The sequence below is a fragment of the Meleagris gallopavo genome, chromosome 2, assembly GCF_905368555.1.
Source record: "Meleagris gallopavo chromosome 2, MGAL_WU_HG_1.1, whole genome shotgun sequence".
NCBI classification, from domain to species: Eukaryota; Metazoa; Chordata; class Aves; order Galliformes; family Phasianidae; genus Meleagris; species Meleagris gallopavo.
In genome coordinates, this window is record NC_139405.1 from 46087582 (window position 1) to 46107509 (window position 19928).

At 40.0% G+C, this 19928-nt stretch overlaps 1 protein-coding gene across 14 annotated transcripts in view; it reads left to right on the forward strand.

The window, feature by feature from the left end:
* The window catches only part of GRM1 (glutamate metabotropic receptor 1), a 178855-nt gene extending 163614 nt beyond the window's left edge, over positions 1-15241 (forward strand). For 7 of the 14 annotated variants that reach the window (XM_085216980.1, XM_085216991.1, XM_085216982.1 and 4 more), the window contains one exon: positions 14085-15241. In XM_085216980.1, coding sequence (XP_085073106.1) covers positions 14085-14910 — 826 coding nt within the window. In that variant the 3' untranslated portion in view covers positions 14911-15241. Of the gene's footprint in view, positions 1-1040; positions 1135-3711 lie in introns of all 14 variants that reach the window. The other 7 variants (XM_085216992.1, XM_085216994.1, XM_085216985.1 and 4 more) reach the window with 6 other exon arrangements.
* Positions 15242-19928: the final 4687 nt, after the last annotated feature.

Here is a 19928-nt window from a genome sequence, read left to right on the forward strand (position 1 = left end):
TTTTGAAGAAGGACATGGGCTTGCATCTTTTTTTTAAATGAAATCTTTTGATACAGCCATGACAACCGTACATAAAACCTGAACTTTCAAGGACACAAACATCAGAAGTTGAACATGCTCCTACTGAGAAAGAGGCTAGAGAGACGAGAGAATTTGGGATGTGTATTCTGTTGAGCATTTACTGATCCGATTCTACATACAGAGTACTTCTACTTCCCCAGTCACTCTGTAGGCTGCTAGGGGGTCAAGGAAGGAAGCAGCAGGCCGGAAGGTTTGTGCTGTAGCTGAGCTGCTCCTGGGGATAAGGAGGGCAGGCAGTCTGAATGCTGGAGCAGGAGCTGCACTAATCTGCCATAGGACAGGTGGCACAGGGCTTTTCCCTTCCTGCACTGAGACTAGGGGTTGTACATAAATTACTAAAAACTAAGAAATGTTTCAAGGTTACCACGCCAGTGTAAGTATCAGCATGATGCCTTTATCACTTCTCAAGTTCCCTTCCCTTGCTATCTTCCTAATGTAATTGATGCTCAGTTGTTTCATATCAGATTGCATAAAACCTGAGTCCGTTCTTTCCTAGGTTTTTGACTGTAAAAATACGCAAGCCTTTCTTACAGCTCAGGCAACATCTAGCATGGAAGATCTCCGACTGTGGCTTCAGACAGTAGGTAATACAGAATCCTGCGTTTATATCATCTTCGATGCCAGATAGATTCATTCAATTTGAGTCCGTTTGGTGAGTCTGGATGGACAGAGAGAGTAATTCCAGGCAGAAGGTGAATTTTTCATAGCTGTTCAGGTAGAAAATGTTACAGAGAGTAATTTACGCTTTCCTACAGTCCTGACACAGCTGTTTACTTCATTGTATGATTTACACTCTAGAGAAAAAATAGTAGCAAGAGTGACTCTTCTCTCAGATCCTTTATTTTCCTCACTGCAGATTTCAGCAGCTCTATTTCCTAGCCTGATTTCTTACCAACTCACTAGAAATATTTATCTGCTTCAAAGAACAGAAAGTAAAGCAATTAATCCTCTTCCTTCAGGAAGCCCCTGCACTGCTACCCTGCTTCCTCCGACAGGCTCCCTGTTGCTGCGCCCGGAACTTCATCAGAAAGCCGTTCACACATTTTCATTCCGGTATGGCAACTCCTCATTCAAACACACAGAAGATCCATCCTGCCTCTGGTCTCAGGCTATCAATAAGTGCCATTGGCTCAGCAGGCATTAAACCTATTCTTTAGAAGATGGCTCCCCAAAGGCCATTTAACCATCACTTTTTGAAGATAGGCTGGTACCTAATTTTTGGTAATGGCATAAATGTGTGTGAAATGCCATTGCTGCCTACGAAACATAGAGGAAGAAGGAAGAAGACATTATAATATTTAGAAGTAGAATGAAAAAAAGTAAAAAGAGCATTGCCTCATACTACTAGACAGGCAAAACTACAAAATCCTACAAAAGCATTTATTACTTATGCAGCCAACAAGGATTTGTAATTGCAGAATAATTCACTGAATTATAATTAAGACATACACTACATTTCCTACAACACTATAAATCCAAATTTCACTATAAATTCAAATTCTACTGAAGTGTGAATCTTGAGATTTAGAGCTGCTATCTCTATCTGTAGTGTATATATCATTTATACTTTATATCCTGATATGGGGATCCCTCTTGACCTTGAGCAAAGGGCATACCACTGCTTTAATGGAGTATGGCAACACTTTAAAAAGCAGTCCCCACAGAATGCAAATCTGGTTGAGGCATTTAGGGGCCTAAATATATGTCATTATATATGTAATCTGTTTTTTATTTTGATTGAGGAGCTCATCTGCAGCCACAGGAAAGCAAAGACTTCACTGTATTTTAAAGGTTAGGAGTATTTTGGACTAAGGAAACAGACTTCTTTCTTCCTTTCACGTGTGAGGATTTCATAGCAAGGCCTACAGATGCCCATAGCATGGAGACCAAAATGCTGTGGACTCACTTTGGGGAAATATCTGCATAAAAAGAAATATGGGATGGGAAACAAGGGATGCAGCTAAGGAAGCCAGAAGCAATAGGGAAGTGCACTTAGCTGAGGGAGAATAGCTGGTAAAGCGCATTTGTCTCACAAAGAGCCAGGTTCAGAGCACTTTTCCACCTGTTCCAAAGTCTCTGAGCAACGTTGTCTGTGGTTGTGTGCCCTCTACAGCATTTGTGTGTGTGTGGAATATGTTCAGAAATTTATTTTCCTCTTATATAATCAACTGCATGTTGCTACATGTTTTGTCAAATTAACTCCCGTGACTGAATAAACTACTGATTTGTAACTTTTTATAAAGCAAGCAAAGACAGTAGAAAGCTCTTGTTCTGACAGTAGATGAAGAAAAGAAAAGGTCTGTAGAAATGTTGGATGTTCTATTTAATAAGAAGCTTAATAATCTCTGTAACTTCAATAGGGTGTAAGAGAGTGCACAGTAGCTAAGTTCCAAATTATGATAGCCTTTACCTTGTCAAATCTCAGAGAGATCATTACTCCTGGTAAGGAATGTAATTATTCTAGAGGTTTACAAAATTGCTCAGCAGTATGTCTTATTTTTGTTTTATTCATAATAGTTCAGAAGTCATCTCAAGGCATCTACCTCTCCAAAATGGGTATGCATGTACTCTGTGTACATCACACTGTGCTCCTGTGCTTTAGTATGTGGTGAGAAGAATGGCTTTTTTGGCTCATTAGAAGCTGTAATGAGTATGTAGTGCGTGCACATACCATCCATGAATCTGCTGTTTGAGGTAAACAGAAGTCTGGCAAGCATGCACGATAATTGTTTGTTTGATGGGGAAAAAATGGTGACTTTTATTTGCATTTTATTTGCAATACAATGACAACTTTTTTTTGCAGAAATTCATTGATACATTCCATGTGCAAAAATACCTTACACTTCTGTCAAAGCACACGCATGTGTACATATATATATGTATATATATATATATATAGACACTGAGGAAGATAAATGAGAGCTTGCATCCACTCTATAGGGCAAGAGAAAGGAGAAAATACAGTGGAAATTGTCTTGCATTCATGTCCAAAGCTGTGATTGCAATCCTTTTTGGAACTACCATTGCAGATAGAGTAGCTAGGACACGTTGTTTTATGTCTACTTCAAAAAGACCGTGTCAATGAGAAAAAATGAATCACATGCAGTGAAATCATATGTAATGAAAGCTAGTAACTCTTCAAAACAAACAAAACATTCGAAAAAGCAGACTATGAAAATAAGAGATATGGAGGAAAAAACAGAAGCTGAATGTGTATTAAAAACTCCACAATAAAATTTTTGGTGAAGCTTCTGTAGGTAAAATGAGAAAGGCAGATATTCCTTTTTTTGTCATCTCACTCTATTGAGAATACCAGAGGAGAATTCCCACTGGCAGCTGAATACACAGCAGCCCTTGTCATCTGATTTGTAAAGCACATCAGCACTCAGCATAAAACACAGGGACAAACACCATGAGGACCTGCTTTACACAATACTGTGCTGGAGCCATGGATTAACGCATACAGAGGCTGAAGTGACCAGTCCAAGAAATGAGAGGAGAAAATATGGGAAAGACTACAGTGAACCCTAGATGTAGGGCAGGGACAGGCACCCGATTGAGTGGTAAAACCACCATGTGTGCACATGTGTATAACCACTCACTGGGTGTCTTTTTCTTTTCAATCTTCAGGAAGAGGCAGCCAGAGTTCTCGCCCACCAGCCAGTGTCCGTCGGCACATGTGCAGCTTTGAAAAACCCCACACTGCAATGAATGTGTAAGAGAAGCTGCATGAAAAAGAGTGGTTTTACCCCTTGCTTTCTCTTTCTCATTGGTTTATCATGTCTAATGATGGGACAGATGTGGTGCATGCCAATAAAGATGGGAAATTTGCTTATGTCCCCTGTTTCAAACAATGCCTTAGTCTGATTATCCAGATGTGATGAAGAGGATACTCAACAATGTTTTTGCAGCTTTTACTTTTTTTTTTAAGTCACTTTTATTTGTAAATGCCTACAACTTTGTGTATATATATATATATATATATCTATTATATATCTTTTTTTTTTTTTTTATTAATTTTATGTTCTTTTTTTTCCATTTAGCCATCTTATTTTCTTTACAGTTATGCATGGAGGTGACGTTACCCTCCATGCTTTAAACAACAATCTAGTGGCTGTCTCATGGCAAGACACCTTTGCTGTGCATAGCTCTTGCTGACTGGTTTGGTTAGTGAGCTGCAGCTGCAGAGCCTGCAGAAGGAACACAGAAAACACTGGTTTGGTGGCATTGGAGAGCTGGGAAATGATGTGCAGGCACATGTAAATAAAAGCTGCAGAATCTGACCCAGGAACAAAGAGTTGTCATAACATATCTCTAAAGAAAAGCAGATAATTTTTGCTGTTACAGATTTTGAAAGATGTTCAGATTCTGAATATTCTCCATTCAATGAACAGTAGCAAAGTGTAGTCAATCCAAAATAGAAGTGCAAATACTGCCCTCTCTTAAGTAAAAACACAAATCCAGTGAAGAAAACATGCTGTCTGTTGCAGAAACAGGACAGCCTCACCCTGTACTTTCCAGGATAGATTTATGATCCTCTCCATCTGATAAACTGCAGATGTGAAGCAGTCCTGGTCTATGCCCCAGGGAAGGTTGTGCAGTGATGAGGTGGAAATCTGCCACTGAGAAACCCAGCATTTAGAGCTCATCTAGTCAGCCACAGAACACTGCAGTCCCATATCTACCTTTGAGAGGCTACATTACTTGTGGGCAGGTAACAATTATGTTAATCCAGTCAAATCTGCCCCTCTGGTTCACAGATCAGAAGAAATAAATGCATTGTATCATATACTGGGTGTAGCAGCTAGGTTTGCCTCTCTAAAAGACAGTGTAAGGAACAGTACAGAAGTTGTTGGACAGAAGTTGCCATTTTCTGATGTGGAGCAAGTGGTGCAGATTTTCAGGGCACAGACTGCCAATTATCTGTCTGGAGAAATGAGTGATGAAATCTGCGTCAAACCATTAGGAAGGAAAGAAAGATGAATGCAACAGATTGTATTCAAAATGCATGGATACAACAGATAAAATTCCTGAGCATGGGGAAGGATGAGCTGTTTGCCTGCTCTTTGCATGGCAATGCCTGGGATTTCTTTTTTTTTCAATCCAGAAAAAAAAAAATCCTCATCCACATGATGTCCTGAGAAACACTTCTGATGCATCTCCAAGCATTCAGTGGGACTTCAAACACTTGTGGTAGTTATACAGACAAGTAAGGCTTTAAAAAGCAGCTGATCCTTTCAGATCTGCTAAGCACAGAGCTTTGTCTTCTTCCCCCTCTGCTGCCCTGAGACTTTCCCCTCCCTTCAGCTAGAGGATGCATTCAGAGGTCTGGCAGCACGGCACTATGGTGGAGCAGGGTGCATCCTCCACCAGAGATGCCTGAATTCTCCATAACCTGGCAGCTTGGCTGAGCTATATAGTCATGCAACTGGCATGGCACTAGCTGTCCATCACTGCCATTTGACCTCATGGCTGAGTGTCAGTCAGAAGATCTGGAGCTCATCAGTCAGGATTTCCTATGGAAGCCCCATGCTTTGCTGCCCAATGTGCTAAAAATGAGCAAGGGTGTTGCCTTCCAGTTTCAGGCAAACAGGTGTAGGGACCTGAAACTCATTTTTTTGATACACGCAAGTACTTAGGATTATTGTGTTAAGATCAGTCTCCATTCTCCATTTGGTCTTGTGGATATCCAGAAATGCAGAACCATGAAAATATGGAAGAATAACAACTGATCACCATAATAAAAATTTGAGAAACATCAGCTTTGAGTTCCAGGGCTCTTTTCTTCTGAAGCCGCAGCTATTGCCATGGAAACTTTCAGATACACCCAGAAAACCCACAGCCCTGATGTGCTGGTTCATCTCCTACAGCATATTAGAGCTGTAGAGCTCTACATCACAAGTGGGGTGTCTCGTGACTAAGCTTCCTATGGCAACTCGGTTAACATTGCTTTCAAAACACTGCCCTACTACTAGCAGCGTGTTAAAGCAAGTCTGATATGTCTTTGAGTACTATTTGAACTGTTAGGAGTTTATTTTATTATCTATTATACCATTATCTGTTTTCAGGGTGATGCTGAGAGAAAGAGCCCATTGACTGTTAGTGCAATAAAACTGCAAGGGCCTCACACTTTTTGGCAGTAAACGTACAGAGCAACCACTGGGAATTTTCTGATAGAACTATTGGCTAGGAAACATTATGGATTTTCAGAATAATTTGCACTTTTATAATTTTCTTAAGTTCTCACTGTGCACATACATGCTATGTGAAATACTTTCTACACCCTGTGTTAATTCCTTCTCAGATATTTGAAATCTATTACTGAGTTGTTGCACCAAACTGAATATTTTCAGCTATTTCAGCTTTCCCTCAGACACTCTGCTCTGTTCCTTATGTTTTTTTTGTTTGTTTGTTTGTTTTTTGTTGTTGTTGTTGCTATTCTCTATATAGCACTCAGCTAATCAGTATCTTCCTCATTAAAAATGTGGTTCCTACAGAACCACAGAAAGATTACAGAAAGCAAGGAGAAATTTACCACCATCTTAATTAAAATTAACCTACATTTAAAGGAAAGTTATTTCCTGTAAATTCACAAAGGTATCTCTGTAGCATGGGTACTTTTGAGTGGGGAACACAAAATTTGTTGGTTATTATGCTCTAAGCCCATTAATTTCTTATTTAACGGCAGTTCTAGATCTCTTTCTGCAATGATTCTTTTGAAGGAATATTTTTGAAGGTTGTTGATCATCACAGCCTGCCAGTCCTACAGACTACTAGGTCTTATTTACACTCACATAAACTTATCATATATTAATTTAATTCAATCATTTTCTTCCCATGTTCCTAAGCTTTCCAGGTTCCTTTGCACAATACACGGTAATTTTCAGTTTTCAAGCTGTATTAGCTGTGTTTCTTTCCAAGCCTGTCTGAAAAAATGAACTCACTTCAGGTATTGCCAATGAGTGCAATGCTGTGAATTTATCTTCAAGCGTGCAGCATGAGGAACATCTTCAGATAACAGAGATGTACTTCTCCACTGATATCAGAGGATCTATGACACCATGCATTTCCTTTGCTCTAACTTTGAAATCCTTTAAAAAAATCACAATGGCAAACCAGTAAGGTATATTTATTTAGAAAATTTATTTCTAAACAACACTAAAATAAATATTCTTTTTTATTTTATTTTATTTTAAGAGTACCTTTTAAATACACTTTGATTTGCAGGTTTTTGATCTTCATTTCTTGAATGCTGCAATAATTTCTCTGTGGCTTGGGACAAACTGATCATTATCCTGAGTTTTGTATTATCTATTAGAATAAGTTCTTTTTTTCCAAGCAACATTGCAGTAGCGATTTGTTATTCTATTTAAAGTACTTAATTAATAGTTTGTGACCTGCAACTCAGCTCTTTAATTTGGGGTCATTCACATATTGCCAAAGCTAATAGAGCTCTGCAAATATATTTCTTCGAATTATTTGCAGTAATTTATTTTAAATCATTTTGACATGACAGAATAAGCAACTCCCTGAACCAAATTTTTCTGACCTAAACCAGAATCCTGTGGGTAGGATCATGGATCACATCACAGCATACTCAGGCTAAACACAACTTCTAAATCCACTTTACAGTACGTATGTCACCAATGAAATTTAAAAAGAGAGAAGGAAAGTCAAAAGTCAGCAAAAAATCATTTGTCAATAGAGTTACGTATATTAGAAAGCCCAGGTGTGAGTCAGATTAAAGAAACACTTAACTTTTGCAGCAGAGTAACTAAGGAAGGAATAACTACTTAAGATTTACTTGACGCAAGGTATAGGCAAGGCAGGGGATTAGAAACGAGGCCATGGGCTTGTGCCCACCCACCCACAACCTCAGGTTTCACCAGGCTCTGCCTATGCAAGACACTCTGACAGCATTATTTTCTCCTGCATTTTCTGTATACCTGCTTTCTGCGTGCTCCTTCCGTAACACATTTAAAGTAGCTCTCTATTTAACATAGAACATTTTGTCCCATGTACAAGACAAGCAATTTATTTTGCCCTAAAAAAAAAAAAAAACAAAAACAAAAAAACACAACAAGGAGGGGAGAGGCAAGGAAAAGTTAGTCATTTACATTTCCAGAAACACCAGTGGGAGGTTAAACTTTGCTCTAATTACACAGCACTACAAAAAGAGTTGGAGTCAGACTATGAGAACTACTGTAAGATCCTCTTATCACTGATGTGGAGATTACACTGTAAATAGACTACAGCTGAAATGGTTTGTTATTTTGCTTTTTAAACAGCCCGTCCCCTTCTTTGTAGATGATACAAAGTGATGTTTGTCTGGCAAGAACCCTGAGCATAGATCAGATTGAGAGTGTGGTGGGTGATGACTCTCTCGCTCTTGGATGAGAAACAAAAAAGTTAAACCTGGGTTAGGGAAAGAGATGAGTCCCTGGAAGCAATGCTAGAAAAATCAGGCTTGCAGGAACATGTTAACAATCTGCTCAAGTCTGCTAATGAGTGATGGGCCTGCCTGCTACTGCTTGCTAAAAGGCCCTGAGGAGATTATCCCCTTAGTACAGGGAAAGATCACTAACCTGGAAAAAAAATAGTTCCCCTCTTTAACCAAATTACACGCTACCGTGGCCGTGCTGAAGTGCATGGATGCTATGATGGAAGAGACCTTGGAAACAGATGCAAAACACCTACGGTGTGCTGCAGTGGAGGTACTAATCTTAAATTCTAGACTAATATGTTTGATTCTCGGGAGTGGTAAGATTGCAGCAGGGCAGAGTTCTGCTCAGGTTTATTCCTGCTGCTTATATGGCTGCAGAGCTGAGAAAAGCTAGTTGATGGCTACATGCTTTTTTGTAGGCACATTAAGAACTCCCCTGCCTTGGAGGGCATCAGCGTCTCCTATTTGGGCTGACAAAGGCTTTGTCCCATACCTTTTGGATGGGGCTTTTCTTTTTTTTGCTTTTCTTTTTTTGTTCTCCTTCCCTACTTCCATAGGTTAACTATCTCTGTATGAATGTGTGGGGACAAACTTACATGTGCTGATTTCTAGAGCATGTTTTTAGGGGTAATAGCGCTACAATGCTTGAAGGGTAAAACATCATTTGTTGACTGGGCAGTACCTGACACTGACCTCATCTAGTTGCTGATCAGATATTTTAGGCTTTGGTTAGAACCTAATTCCTGTTGACAAAATCCTTTGTTTTTTTTACATTGTGTTTCATGTCCCTTCCTTAAATATTAGTTTCATAGAAGGTGCCATTAGATTATCCCAATGCCTCCTTCCATCTGTGGCATTTCAAACAGTTAGTGTAGTGATTACAAGAAGGTAGGTTTGGACAAAGCTTCAGTCTGTGAATGAAATCAAGGGAACATATCATTTCTTCTGTAACCTCTTCTGCTGGTTAAGTACCACTGTTACTTGAAAAAAAAAATAATCTTATATACTTGCCCTCTAAAGATAACATATGCAACTCTGGCATCCCAAAAGGAAAAAAAGGGAATTAAGCCTAAAAGGTCAAGAAACCTCCCTTCCTTTTTGTTCTCAAAGACTGCTTGACTGGATGCCCAGCTGTTTCACGCTGGCAGTGACAAGCAATACATCACTACGATGAGGAACCATTTCCCGCTGTGTGTGTTCCTGAAGTTAAATTCATTCAAGCAACCTGGGAATACTATTCAATTTAACTCTTTTGTGTAGTATCATTTACAGAGTTTTTAATGCATAAAAAGTTCAAGATAAAAGAGACAGAAGATTCAGCCTCATAGGTTATAAAGAACATAGTTCTCTACACTCTATATCTCAGGCTGTTGCTTCACTGGTGAGAAGTGATAGGATCAAAGAGTTGCATTGACTAAGTTACCTTAGAGCACTGACTCTCAGAAATGGGGCAATCACCTTCCACCTCAGGTGCATTCAGTCTCTAAGATATGGAGAAACTTTTGCCAACTAATGGCTGAAGTAAAACATTTTCAGGGCCTTACCATATGAGGAGGAACCACCTTGTGTGAATGTTCCCAGGCTTGATATTGAACCAAGGAAAGTCAGATTCCACAGGCACTGGCAGGAACAGGACTTTCCTTTTTGCTTGTGATTGAACTCCAGTCTAAAGCAGTCCTATCCATAAGCAAGTACAGGATTTGGGGCAGATGGAGACTCTTACAACAAACAGTGAGCCATCTAAGAAGCTATAAGCATGTCCTCAAATGAGGAATAGCTGGGCAGGAATATTCTGGATTTCTGCCTCAGATTTGGACATATCACTTCTTTTAAAGACTTTCTGCAAGTAACTATTAATGTCAGAACTTCTGACTTATTTTGTGTCTATAGTAATCAGCTGAAAATATCTGAAAAGTAACTACTCTGGAGTCATCTGGAGAAAACTTTGTGAAGGTTGGTGCATGTATTAAAACGATGTTTTGAATTACCAATGAAAAATAGCAATGGAATTGCTCATGGATATCACGTATCCAGTAAAGATTCACACAGCAAATGTATTTGTGCCTATGCCCCTAAAATACAGCTCTAGACAAAGCTGTGATGAAAATTGAGAAACGGTAACTAAATTTCAAGTGTGTTCTTGCCTATAGAGGAAAAATCAAGCCCATCTTATATGTTAATAGGAGACCCAACAACCTATTTGGACATCTAGGCTAGGTGTAAAGATTTGAAGAAATAATACTTGGAGTGTTACACTGGGTAATCACAACTGCAAACCTTAAGATCTCTTGAGGAGATTTGCTACCAGGCACTAAGTGTGAAGTCTAAATACTGTAGGAATTTGTATAATGGATAGATAGGAAAGGTAAATAAATTCATGCTGTACATGAAACAGATAACTTGTACTAGTTAAAGCAAGAAGACAGCTCCTTTCAGCTCCTCACTGGGCACAGAATGCCACATTTTCAATACCCTAGATGTGATCCAGCTTGGTGCTCTCTCCTGACTTTGTGTGGCAAAGCAGCCTTTCCCACATTCTAAGTGACAAAAAACTTCAATTTTTACCTTTTGCCTCTAAGACTTCTTCCAAAAAAACTGTGACAATCACTTAGCAAATGATGACCATACAGTCAGGATTGCTCTGACTGCTTCGCACCGGTGAACTAATTCCTGTCAAACCAATATACAGTTTAGGTCTGAGCTTTTCCAGCCCCATCTTTACATTTTTCCTAGATGTCAGTTACTGTCATTCAAGGTGACTGGCCTTTATTTCAGGATAGCAAACGTTTTTCTTGCATGTTAAATTTTAATTCTACTAAAATGTGTCAATCTAAGCAAAGCACAACTGCCAGCCAGCTGCCCAGCAAGATAGAGCCCATGTATCTCCATGGTACTGTGGTGACAGTCTCAAATTCATTAGCAGGTTCATGTTGCAGGGGCACAACAAGCAGAGCAAGTTGAGAGAGAACTGGAGTGAGAGACTGAGGAGAACAGTAATAGAAAAGAGATTTCCCAGCGGAAATCTCCTGAGTGACCCCATTGAGAGCCACTGTGAGAGGCATGGCAGGCAGAGGCAAGGCACTTCAACAGCGCTAGCTTTCCTTGCACAATAAGCTGGTAACAGATAAAACCCGATTAAGTGGTTTATTTACATGTGGGTATTGTGGTCCCACAGTTGTGGCACAGTTTGATTCAAGTACAGCTGTTACCTTGGGCTCGATTAAGTACATTAAGAAGAGTGCTACAGAAGAAACAACTCATAAAAGCAGACTCTGAGTAAGGGGAAAGAAAATGATCTGAATAGGAGGATGAGACAGAGTTAGCAAGTTCCTTAAAAAAACAGCACTTGCTTTTTGAGGTAAAATACAAAATCTTGGAAATAAAGTTAGGTAGATACTAAACAGATGGTGTGAGGTTGGATTCGAAAGTGAAATGATGCACCAGAGCTAGATACAAAGAGGTAAATATTGCAAAAGTGGGCTTAGCTTAGGAGCCTACAGACAGTAATCAAGTTTTTTCAGAAAAGCCTTCTGCAGTACTTATGAGCTATAGCATGAGCAAAATACTGTATCAGAGCACCTGAATTATTTTCCTCTCTATTTATGAAGAGTTTGCAAATCTTGGTACGTTAAAATATTACTTTAAAATTCATTCACGCCCAGTAGCTAGACTCATTTTCTTATCTCAGTGACACTTCAGGAAAATATCATATCACAGCTCTTTTTGTATCAAAATTAAAGTGCTTCTAAGCCCTCATTCTTATCTTTTCGTTAGTCACTACAAAGAGGCTGGTTTCTTCAGCTGGGAATTTGGTTACTTTGTTTTCCTCCACGTGAAAGCTCTAAACACAAACAGGTTCTACTGACTACATGCTTTGGGGAGTTATGAATTTTTTAGATTGGTATGTTCTTGCAAGCCAGTTCCCACTGAGATGGTGAATCACAGGTCTGGAGTCTGGAGCTGGAGATGAACATCACAGTTTGGGTCTTCCTCAAAGCTCTTTTTTTTTTCTCTAGCATTATTTACTGTTCAGCAAAGAAGTGCCATGTTATTACATATATTTCTTTTCCCTTTTGCCAGTTTAACATTCATCTGTGTTGTCCTCATTTCTCCCAATTACCTCAAAGTTGGCCAACAATATTTTTACAAAATTCAACTGGTAATTATTAACTCTTTGAGAAACAGGAGTGCAGGACTCACAACAAGAAAAAACGAAATACTCAGAACATTGCAGGCAGTATGAAAGGGAAGCAATCTCCTCTGGTGTTTGCAGCACCACCAGGCAACAGTGGCTGTGCCAGCCTCCCACTCAAATTGCCTCCCACCTGTGCTGCAATCTTGGAGCCTGAAATGTAATCCTTTTTTTGTTTCTGCTCCCTGACGGTTGAAACTCTGAGATAAGGCTACTAATAATCTCAGTATTTCTCCTTAGCCTTCAGTTCCCACCTAAGTGATGCATATTATAATTTCTGAATGATCTCTACTACATGACCTGCAATTTAGTAATTGCTTGATCAACTGAAACACCACTCAGTTCCCTGTCCCACCAGCTGTTAATGAGAGACAGCTCTGCTTTGAGTGCTGCTCTCTGGAAGGCTCAGGGAAATGTAAAGGCACTTCCACTTTCTTCCACATTCTCACTGTGAACCTGACCATCAGGTTCTCCTTTAGCCCTACACCCAGGTCGTGGAATCCAGTGTGGGATTTTGTTGGGATGTAGCCCGCATGAGAAGTCAGAGGGCTCAACTCACCATGGTCATGTTGCTTGTTCCTCCACCCACACAAAGTGACTGTTTTATCCAACATTTTATCCTGGTTTGTAAATAATGGTCACTGGGGAAGAACTTGGTTCTGTCTGTGCAGCGAGAGATCCCTGCAGTGGCAGTGTTTCCCAGTGGGGAGTGCTGCCTGGGGACTTCGTTTGGACACTGGAAGGTGAGATGGAGCCTACAGATGGGCTGGGTAGGTGGAGGATCTGGGCATGCTGCTACCTAAGACCTGAAGGAGGCCATGCGTGTCCATCGTTTCTGTCATGCTAATTTGCCCCTGTGAGGGGGATGGGAAATTAAAAGAATATGTTACTAATGCTTCCTCTTGCTATCCTGAGTGTTGAAGGCTAAGGCTGTAGGTGATTTTTCTTCCAACTGTTTGGAAATATTTCCTATAAGCTGTAAAACAGGCTTAATTAAAGCTCTTCCTGTGATGTTATTTTTCTTTTTCTCTGCCGCCCTGCAAGATGTAGTGAGCAAACATAGATAAAAAACGAAATAGCTGAGGATCCTCAAAGCCAGCCTTCCTATAGCCTTTCCTGTGGGCTGGGCTTTGCAAGGTGGCAGTGGGGCACAAAGCCAGTGCCAATTGCTTCTGGCCAAAAATTGCTGATGTTAAAAGATGCTGTTATTTCCTTTTGTAGTATTTATGGCAGGTCACGAAGAACTGGGGGGGAGGAAAGGGAGGTTTTTTAATGAGGTGTAGAAATCAATTACATAGGCTTGTTTGTTATATTGTCTGTGTCTGAGTAATGTAAATGCAAATAAACCCATCTTTATTTTATTCATAGTTCTAATGGAAAGTCTGTGTCATGGTCTGAACCAGGTGGAAGACAAGCTTCCAAGGGCGAGCACATGTGGCACAGACTCTCAGTGCATGTGAAGAACCAGGAGACAGGGTGCAATCAGACAGCCGTGATCAAACCCCTCACTAAAAGCTACCACGGCCAAAGCAAGAGCCTGACTTTTACCGATATGAGCAGCAAGACTCTGTACAACGTGGAGGAGGAAGAAGATAGAGAGCCTGTCCGCCTCAACCAACCCAGCAGTCCCTCCATGGTGGTGCATAGGCGGGTGGCAACCACCCCACCCTTACAGGCTGCAGCGGAGGAGACAAGTCTCTTCCTGCCCGAGCAGTCCTCCAAGGACTTGCCCCTGCAGCCCCGCTCTCTCATGGAGCAGCTGCAAGGGGTGGTCAACAAGCTGGCCACTGGCATCCCTGACTTCAGTGCTGTGCTCCCCGCACCTGGTTCAGGGAACGGCGTGCGGCCTCCTCAGCAGTCACCCCTGTTGCCTCTCCAGGCAGCTGACTTCAGCGGGGAGCCCCTGTCTCCCCCGGCCGAGGAAGCAGAGAGTGAGAAGCTGAAGCTCATTCAGGGATACGTCTATGAGAAGAGCACAGAGGATGAGGAGGAGGAGGAGGAGCCGGCGACCAGCAAGCTCACCCTGGAAGACTCGCCGGCACTGACGCCTCCATCCCCTTTCCGGGATTCGGTGGCTTCGGGCAGCTCCGTGCCCAGCTCTCCTGTGTCGGAGTCAGTACTCTGCACGCCCCCAGACATGACCTATGCTTCTGTCATCCTGAGGGATTATAAGCAGAGCTCATCCACCCTGTAGAGCATGGATGCTGCTGCGGGAGATGTGGCTCAAAGGACTTTGGCAGCTGCCTGCTGTTAGGGCCTGGGGAAGTATATCCCCAGGGGTGGCAGAGAAGGAGCGGAGAGCAGAGTCATGCATGACAGGGCAAAAACTTTATCCTGCACTTAAAGAATAAAAAAGAACAAAGAAAAAGAAAAAAAAAAAAAAAAACAAACCAATCTGAGGGCTTAACATTCTCTATCTGTTAAATTATTGTACTTTGAGCAAATGATAGGAAAAACAAAGCACAAACCTAATGGACAACTTCTATAGCAAAAAAAAAAAAAAAAAAGGAAAAAAAAAGAATAAACACACAGGAAAAGAAAATACACTTATTCACACCATCTCTTGGCAGTGCTTGAAGAGGACTCTGGGAAGTGCAAACTGGGAGAAGTCCTTAGCGCGTATGGTGACTGGTGCCTGCCTGCTGTGCCTGAAGGGGAGCTGGAAGGGGCAGTGTGGTGAGGTGGAGCAAAACTGCCTGTGTACAAGATATATATGCATAAATCATTTCTTCCGGCTTCTGCAGGTGGTATAAATGCATAACCTGTTGGGTAGAAGGGAGCTGAGATAATGTGAAAACACATGGCTCTTAATGACTTTTGTTGGAACAGTTTGTTCTCTGTACAAGGCTGCTTTTTGGGGGATCTGGGCTTTTTTAAGGCTAATTGTGAACAAAGTGATGAATATTACTAAGACTTGAGAGGTTTTTGATGAGAGCCCTTGCTGTAGAACTTGTAATATGATAAAGGCTTGGGAAAAACTGCCCTTTTGTATACGATTGCAAACCGTCTTGGCTAAACTGTTACACAACATTTACTGTAGCAGAACAATATTTATTGACTGACTTTTCATAATACAACATACTTGCTGTGTGATTACATCACTCTTTTGTGTTACTATGAAATCAAATGCTTTGGAATATAGCTGTATACTTAGAACAACAACTATTACTCTGAAAGGCAGTTCCTTATTGGGGGCTTTAGAGTCAGTCTTGAAGCAACAATGAGCGTATGTTTGTGTGTCTGTATGCGTGTGTACAGTACGTGTGAAATGTAACGTCCAATAACTACCACTGGAAGATTGTCTTATAAATATACTATGAATATTTTTATGTTTCAATCATATTTTATATTGCATTGTTACAAATATTCAATAGATCTTTGAAGGTTTGTATGCCGTGCTAATACGTGTTTTTTCATATACGAGCTGAGATAGTAGTTCCTATTATAATAGGGTGCTTTATTTTGCAGATATTTTATGAAGTAGACCTATGATATTAATAACCAGTGCATTGAGAACTTGTTACGTTGTGCGTTTTGTTACTAATGTAAAAAAGAAATAATGAAAACACAAAAAGAAAAAAGTCTGTTTTTGAAATCTTGCACATACCAGTATAAGTCTATAAAGCCGAGACAGGAAATGTGTTTGACATTTTTGTTGCTTCAGATAGTTAAAAAAAAAATTATGTCCAGGCAGGAACTTTCATCAGTGCTTAACGTGTACATTAGTTCCCTAGGTCTGTTCTAAACCATTCTTTTAATCTTTTTATTATGTTCATTTTAGTGCTTTTTCCATACAGTTTCATTTCTTCATTGTAGAATAGTATGTTTTATCTTAAAGGTCACTTGTAAGCAGCTGTACTCTGTCATTCAGTCCTCCTCCTCTATCTTTCATACACATCCTAGAGATGGACCTAATCTACAGCTCCATAATGACTGGCATGTTCAAAGTCCAGCTTTAATTGCTGTGTTTTGAACTTAGTTATTACTACCTGATTTATAAATGTGAATGTTACATATATTCAGGTCAGGATTTTAGCTGCTATGAACTTTGTGCTCTTGAATTTAGCAGAGAATCCATCTCATAATTCTAAACTTTATTTCCAAAGATATTTTAAAGGAATATTTATAACCATACTTGTGAATGTTCTATCAGAATTATTCTGAATTCTTCACATTTCTGCTCTTTTTCTTTCTTTTTCACTTGAATTTTAAGTCCTGGTGCCAGTCATCAATTCTACTCTTAAGATCCAAAGCTCTTTATTTTGATGGAAATATAGTGGCATTGGGAGGTTTGGCTGGTGCTCAAAATGGGATGGAGTCTTTTTTCCTCATCCTCTTTTCACATTGTTTGCTCCTTTCAAAATGACTAGCAGCCAATTGCTGTCATCTTCCTGATGTGGAAAGCATGAACTGATTTTGCCCAAAGGCACAGTTATGTCTTTGTCAGTAGATTGACTTTTCTTCTTTATAATGAACTACAGCCACCTGAGGGTCAGTTGGTTGACTTTTGTCTGCTTGGGGCTTTTAGGGGGAATTTTTTGTTGTTGTTCTTGTTTTCTTCTTTTTTATAATGCTGATTACTCATGAAAACGATGAGAAAATGCCATATTTTCCTTGCTGATCACTGCGATAGCAATGAATTCTATCTTGTTGTCATCTTAGTTAATTTTTCTTTTGCTTTTTCAAAAAATGTATGTTGTTGGTAGCACAGGACTAGTAATAGAAAGCCAATGTTTGAAGAAATGATATGGATGAAAGAAAAAAAAACAACACATAACAGGCTCATATAGATGGGGAGATGACTCTGGCAAGTACATATTTTCATATCTGCCTATTTTGAAGATATTTTGAACATATTAAGCACTGACTTTATTACTGTAATGTAATTTATATAACGAGTAGGAGTTCTCTTGAAATTCAGTATATTAGCTTTTAGTTTGTAGTTGTTAAAACTGGAAACATACACATAAATATATATAAAGAGCAAGAACTCACATTGTGTATGTAGTTGTATGAGCTATGAAGCTTCCTGTAAAAGTTCTTTCTTTTGGTCTGTCAAATGCTTGATGAGAACTGCTTTTTTGTCAAAATGATCTTGAAAATGCTGTAAAATAAATATTTTCTATTTATTATTTAAGAATAGAATGCCAAGATGGTTAATTTTTGTTTCCAAAGTAGAAAACGGCCATGTCTGCTCATTTGTTGTTCCAGAGCTTGTCAGCATTCTGCGAGACTGATGGTGGGATGTTGAAATGAAGGTAGGTACTGTATAGATTGTTGTATGTAGGTGAGATGGTGGAGAGTTAAAGGATTTTTGTTTAGAACACAAAAAAACAGCCATTTGGACTCCTGATAAAAAGTCAGGAGATCCATGGATGTGCATTTTGACTCACAGGTTGTCAAAGACATTCAGTAGAAATGACAGGAAATTTTACTTCCCCAGGACATGTGGAAAGCTCATCCCTTTGCTGGAAGTAGTCTCCATGTGTGTTTGACTCTGAGATGTCAGCTGCCATTGGAGAAACTTAAATGCGCTTTTTATGACGGATATAAATGATAGGCATTGACCCATTCCAGACATCTTGTGCCTTCTTTACTGATGCTGTTTAAGGCAAAGCACTTTGCTCTTGACTCCTGCTCTGCAGCTCATGCACACCATGGCTTTTTGGTGATTCCTGAAATGCAATATGGGATTCTGCATAAATGGGACTATAAATGTTTTGCTGGGGCACTGCTGTGATTTTTTAGACCCAAGCGACTCTAAGTATAGAAAATCTAGCTCTTTGTTTCTTTAGGCCTGCAAATAGGTGTGTTTGTAGTATCTGCCTGGTTTGGATTTGGCCTTGTGGAAGCCCACATCTGAGGAGTCAGTCCACATACTACTGCTGTGCTACTGGAGAACAGAGAATGACATTATACTCAATGGTAAGTGCCAACAAGTTCAGTCACTCTGCTTGCAGATGTTGCTTTCTGCTTATTTTTGTTTGTTTTATTTATTTAGGTATAGGCAAATTATTTCCTAGTAAAGGTTCTGCTGATCAATGGACTCAATTAGCAGAATATCCTCAGACTTCCACAGCAGAGCTGCTTTCCTCTAGAACACTCAGTGCAGGTTGCCGCCAGCACCATCCTTGCAAGCAATTACTGTTTTTAGGAGCCAGTCCATAGCATCTGATCATGACACTCTTCCTGTGTAAGCACTTACCTGAAACATGTGGGGAGGCTGCCCCGTGTAGCTGAGTTGTCACAGGTCTGTAGGTGTCACATGCCCCAGGGTGAGCCCCTATCATGTTCCTCAGACACTATTGCCACTGTCAGATAAGCATGGTCAAGTGGCAGAGGCTTGTGCTGGGCTGAAGCACCCAGGCTGAAGCAGGAGAAGGCTGATGGATGGCTGCATACTGCAGCATCTATAAGGTGAAACCTGAGGCAGAGAGCAATTGGCTGCAGTAAAGCTGTGGCAAGTCATGCTCTTTGGTCTTTCTAGCAGCAAGGTACACTTCCTGCAATGCATCTTCAGGAAATAGGAAAACTAGTCTAGTTGGGAAGTTATACATCTTAGTTCTTGCTGGTTTGTGCCTAATCTTGCTTTTATCTCACCTCATCCATGCTAAAATGATTAAAACCTAATTCAGTGCAGATTACCATATTTAACTCAGAAAGCTGGTATTGGAATCAGCCCTTCAGTTCCTTGTATTTTCTAAGATACTAATACATTTACTGTGCAACAGAGTATTATCTGTAAGAAAAAATACTGTAGAAATGCCCATGAAAATGAATAGTGCTATATACATTCACTACTATATTAGAATATAATATTTTCAAATATAAGTATCTTTATTGAGGCAGAAATTTTAGTTTCAGTTTCTTTTATTTCTTTAAATATACACCTGTTTTTAAATAAAGCCTGAAATCAGGAGCCTGATCCTTTTTCACTTGCACAAAGGAATGTTAAGTTAGGCTAATTCTATCATTAGACCATCATTCAGAGTTAATCCACTATGATGAACGTGGGAATAATCATGATGGTGCCATCAGAGATTTATCGTTTCAGTTGCAAAAGGGGGCTGTAAGAATGGAGGAGATGTATTCTTTAGCAGGATCTGTTGTGATAGGACCAAGGAAAATCGTTTCAAACTAAAAGGGGAGATTTAGGTTATAAGGAAAAAATGTTTGCAGTAAGTGAAGCACAGAAACAGGTTGCCCAGAGAG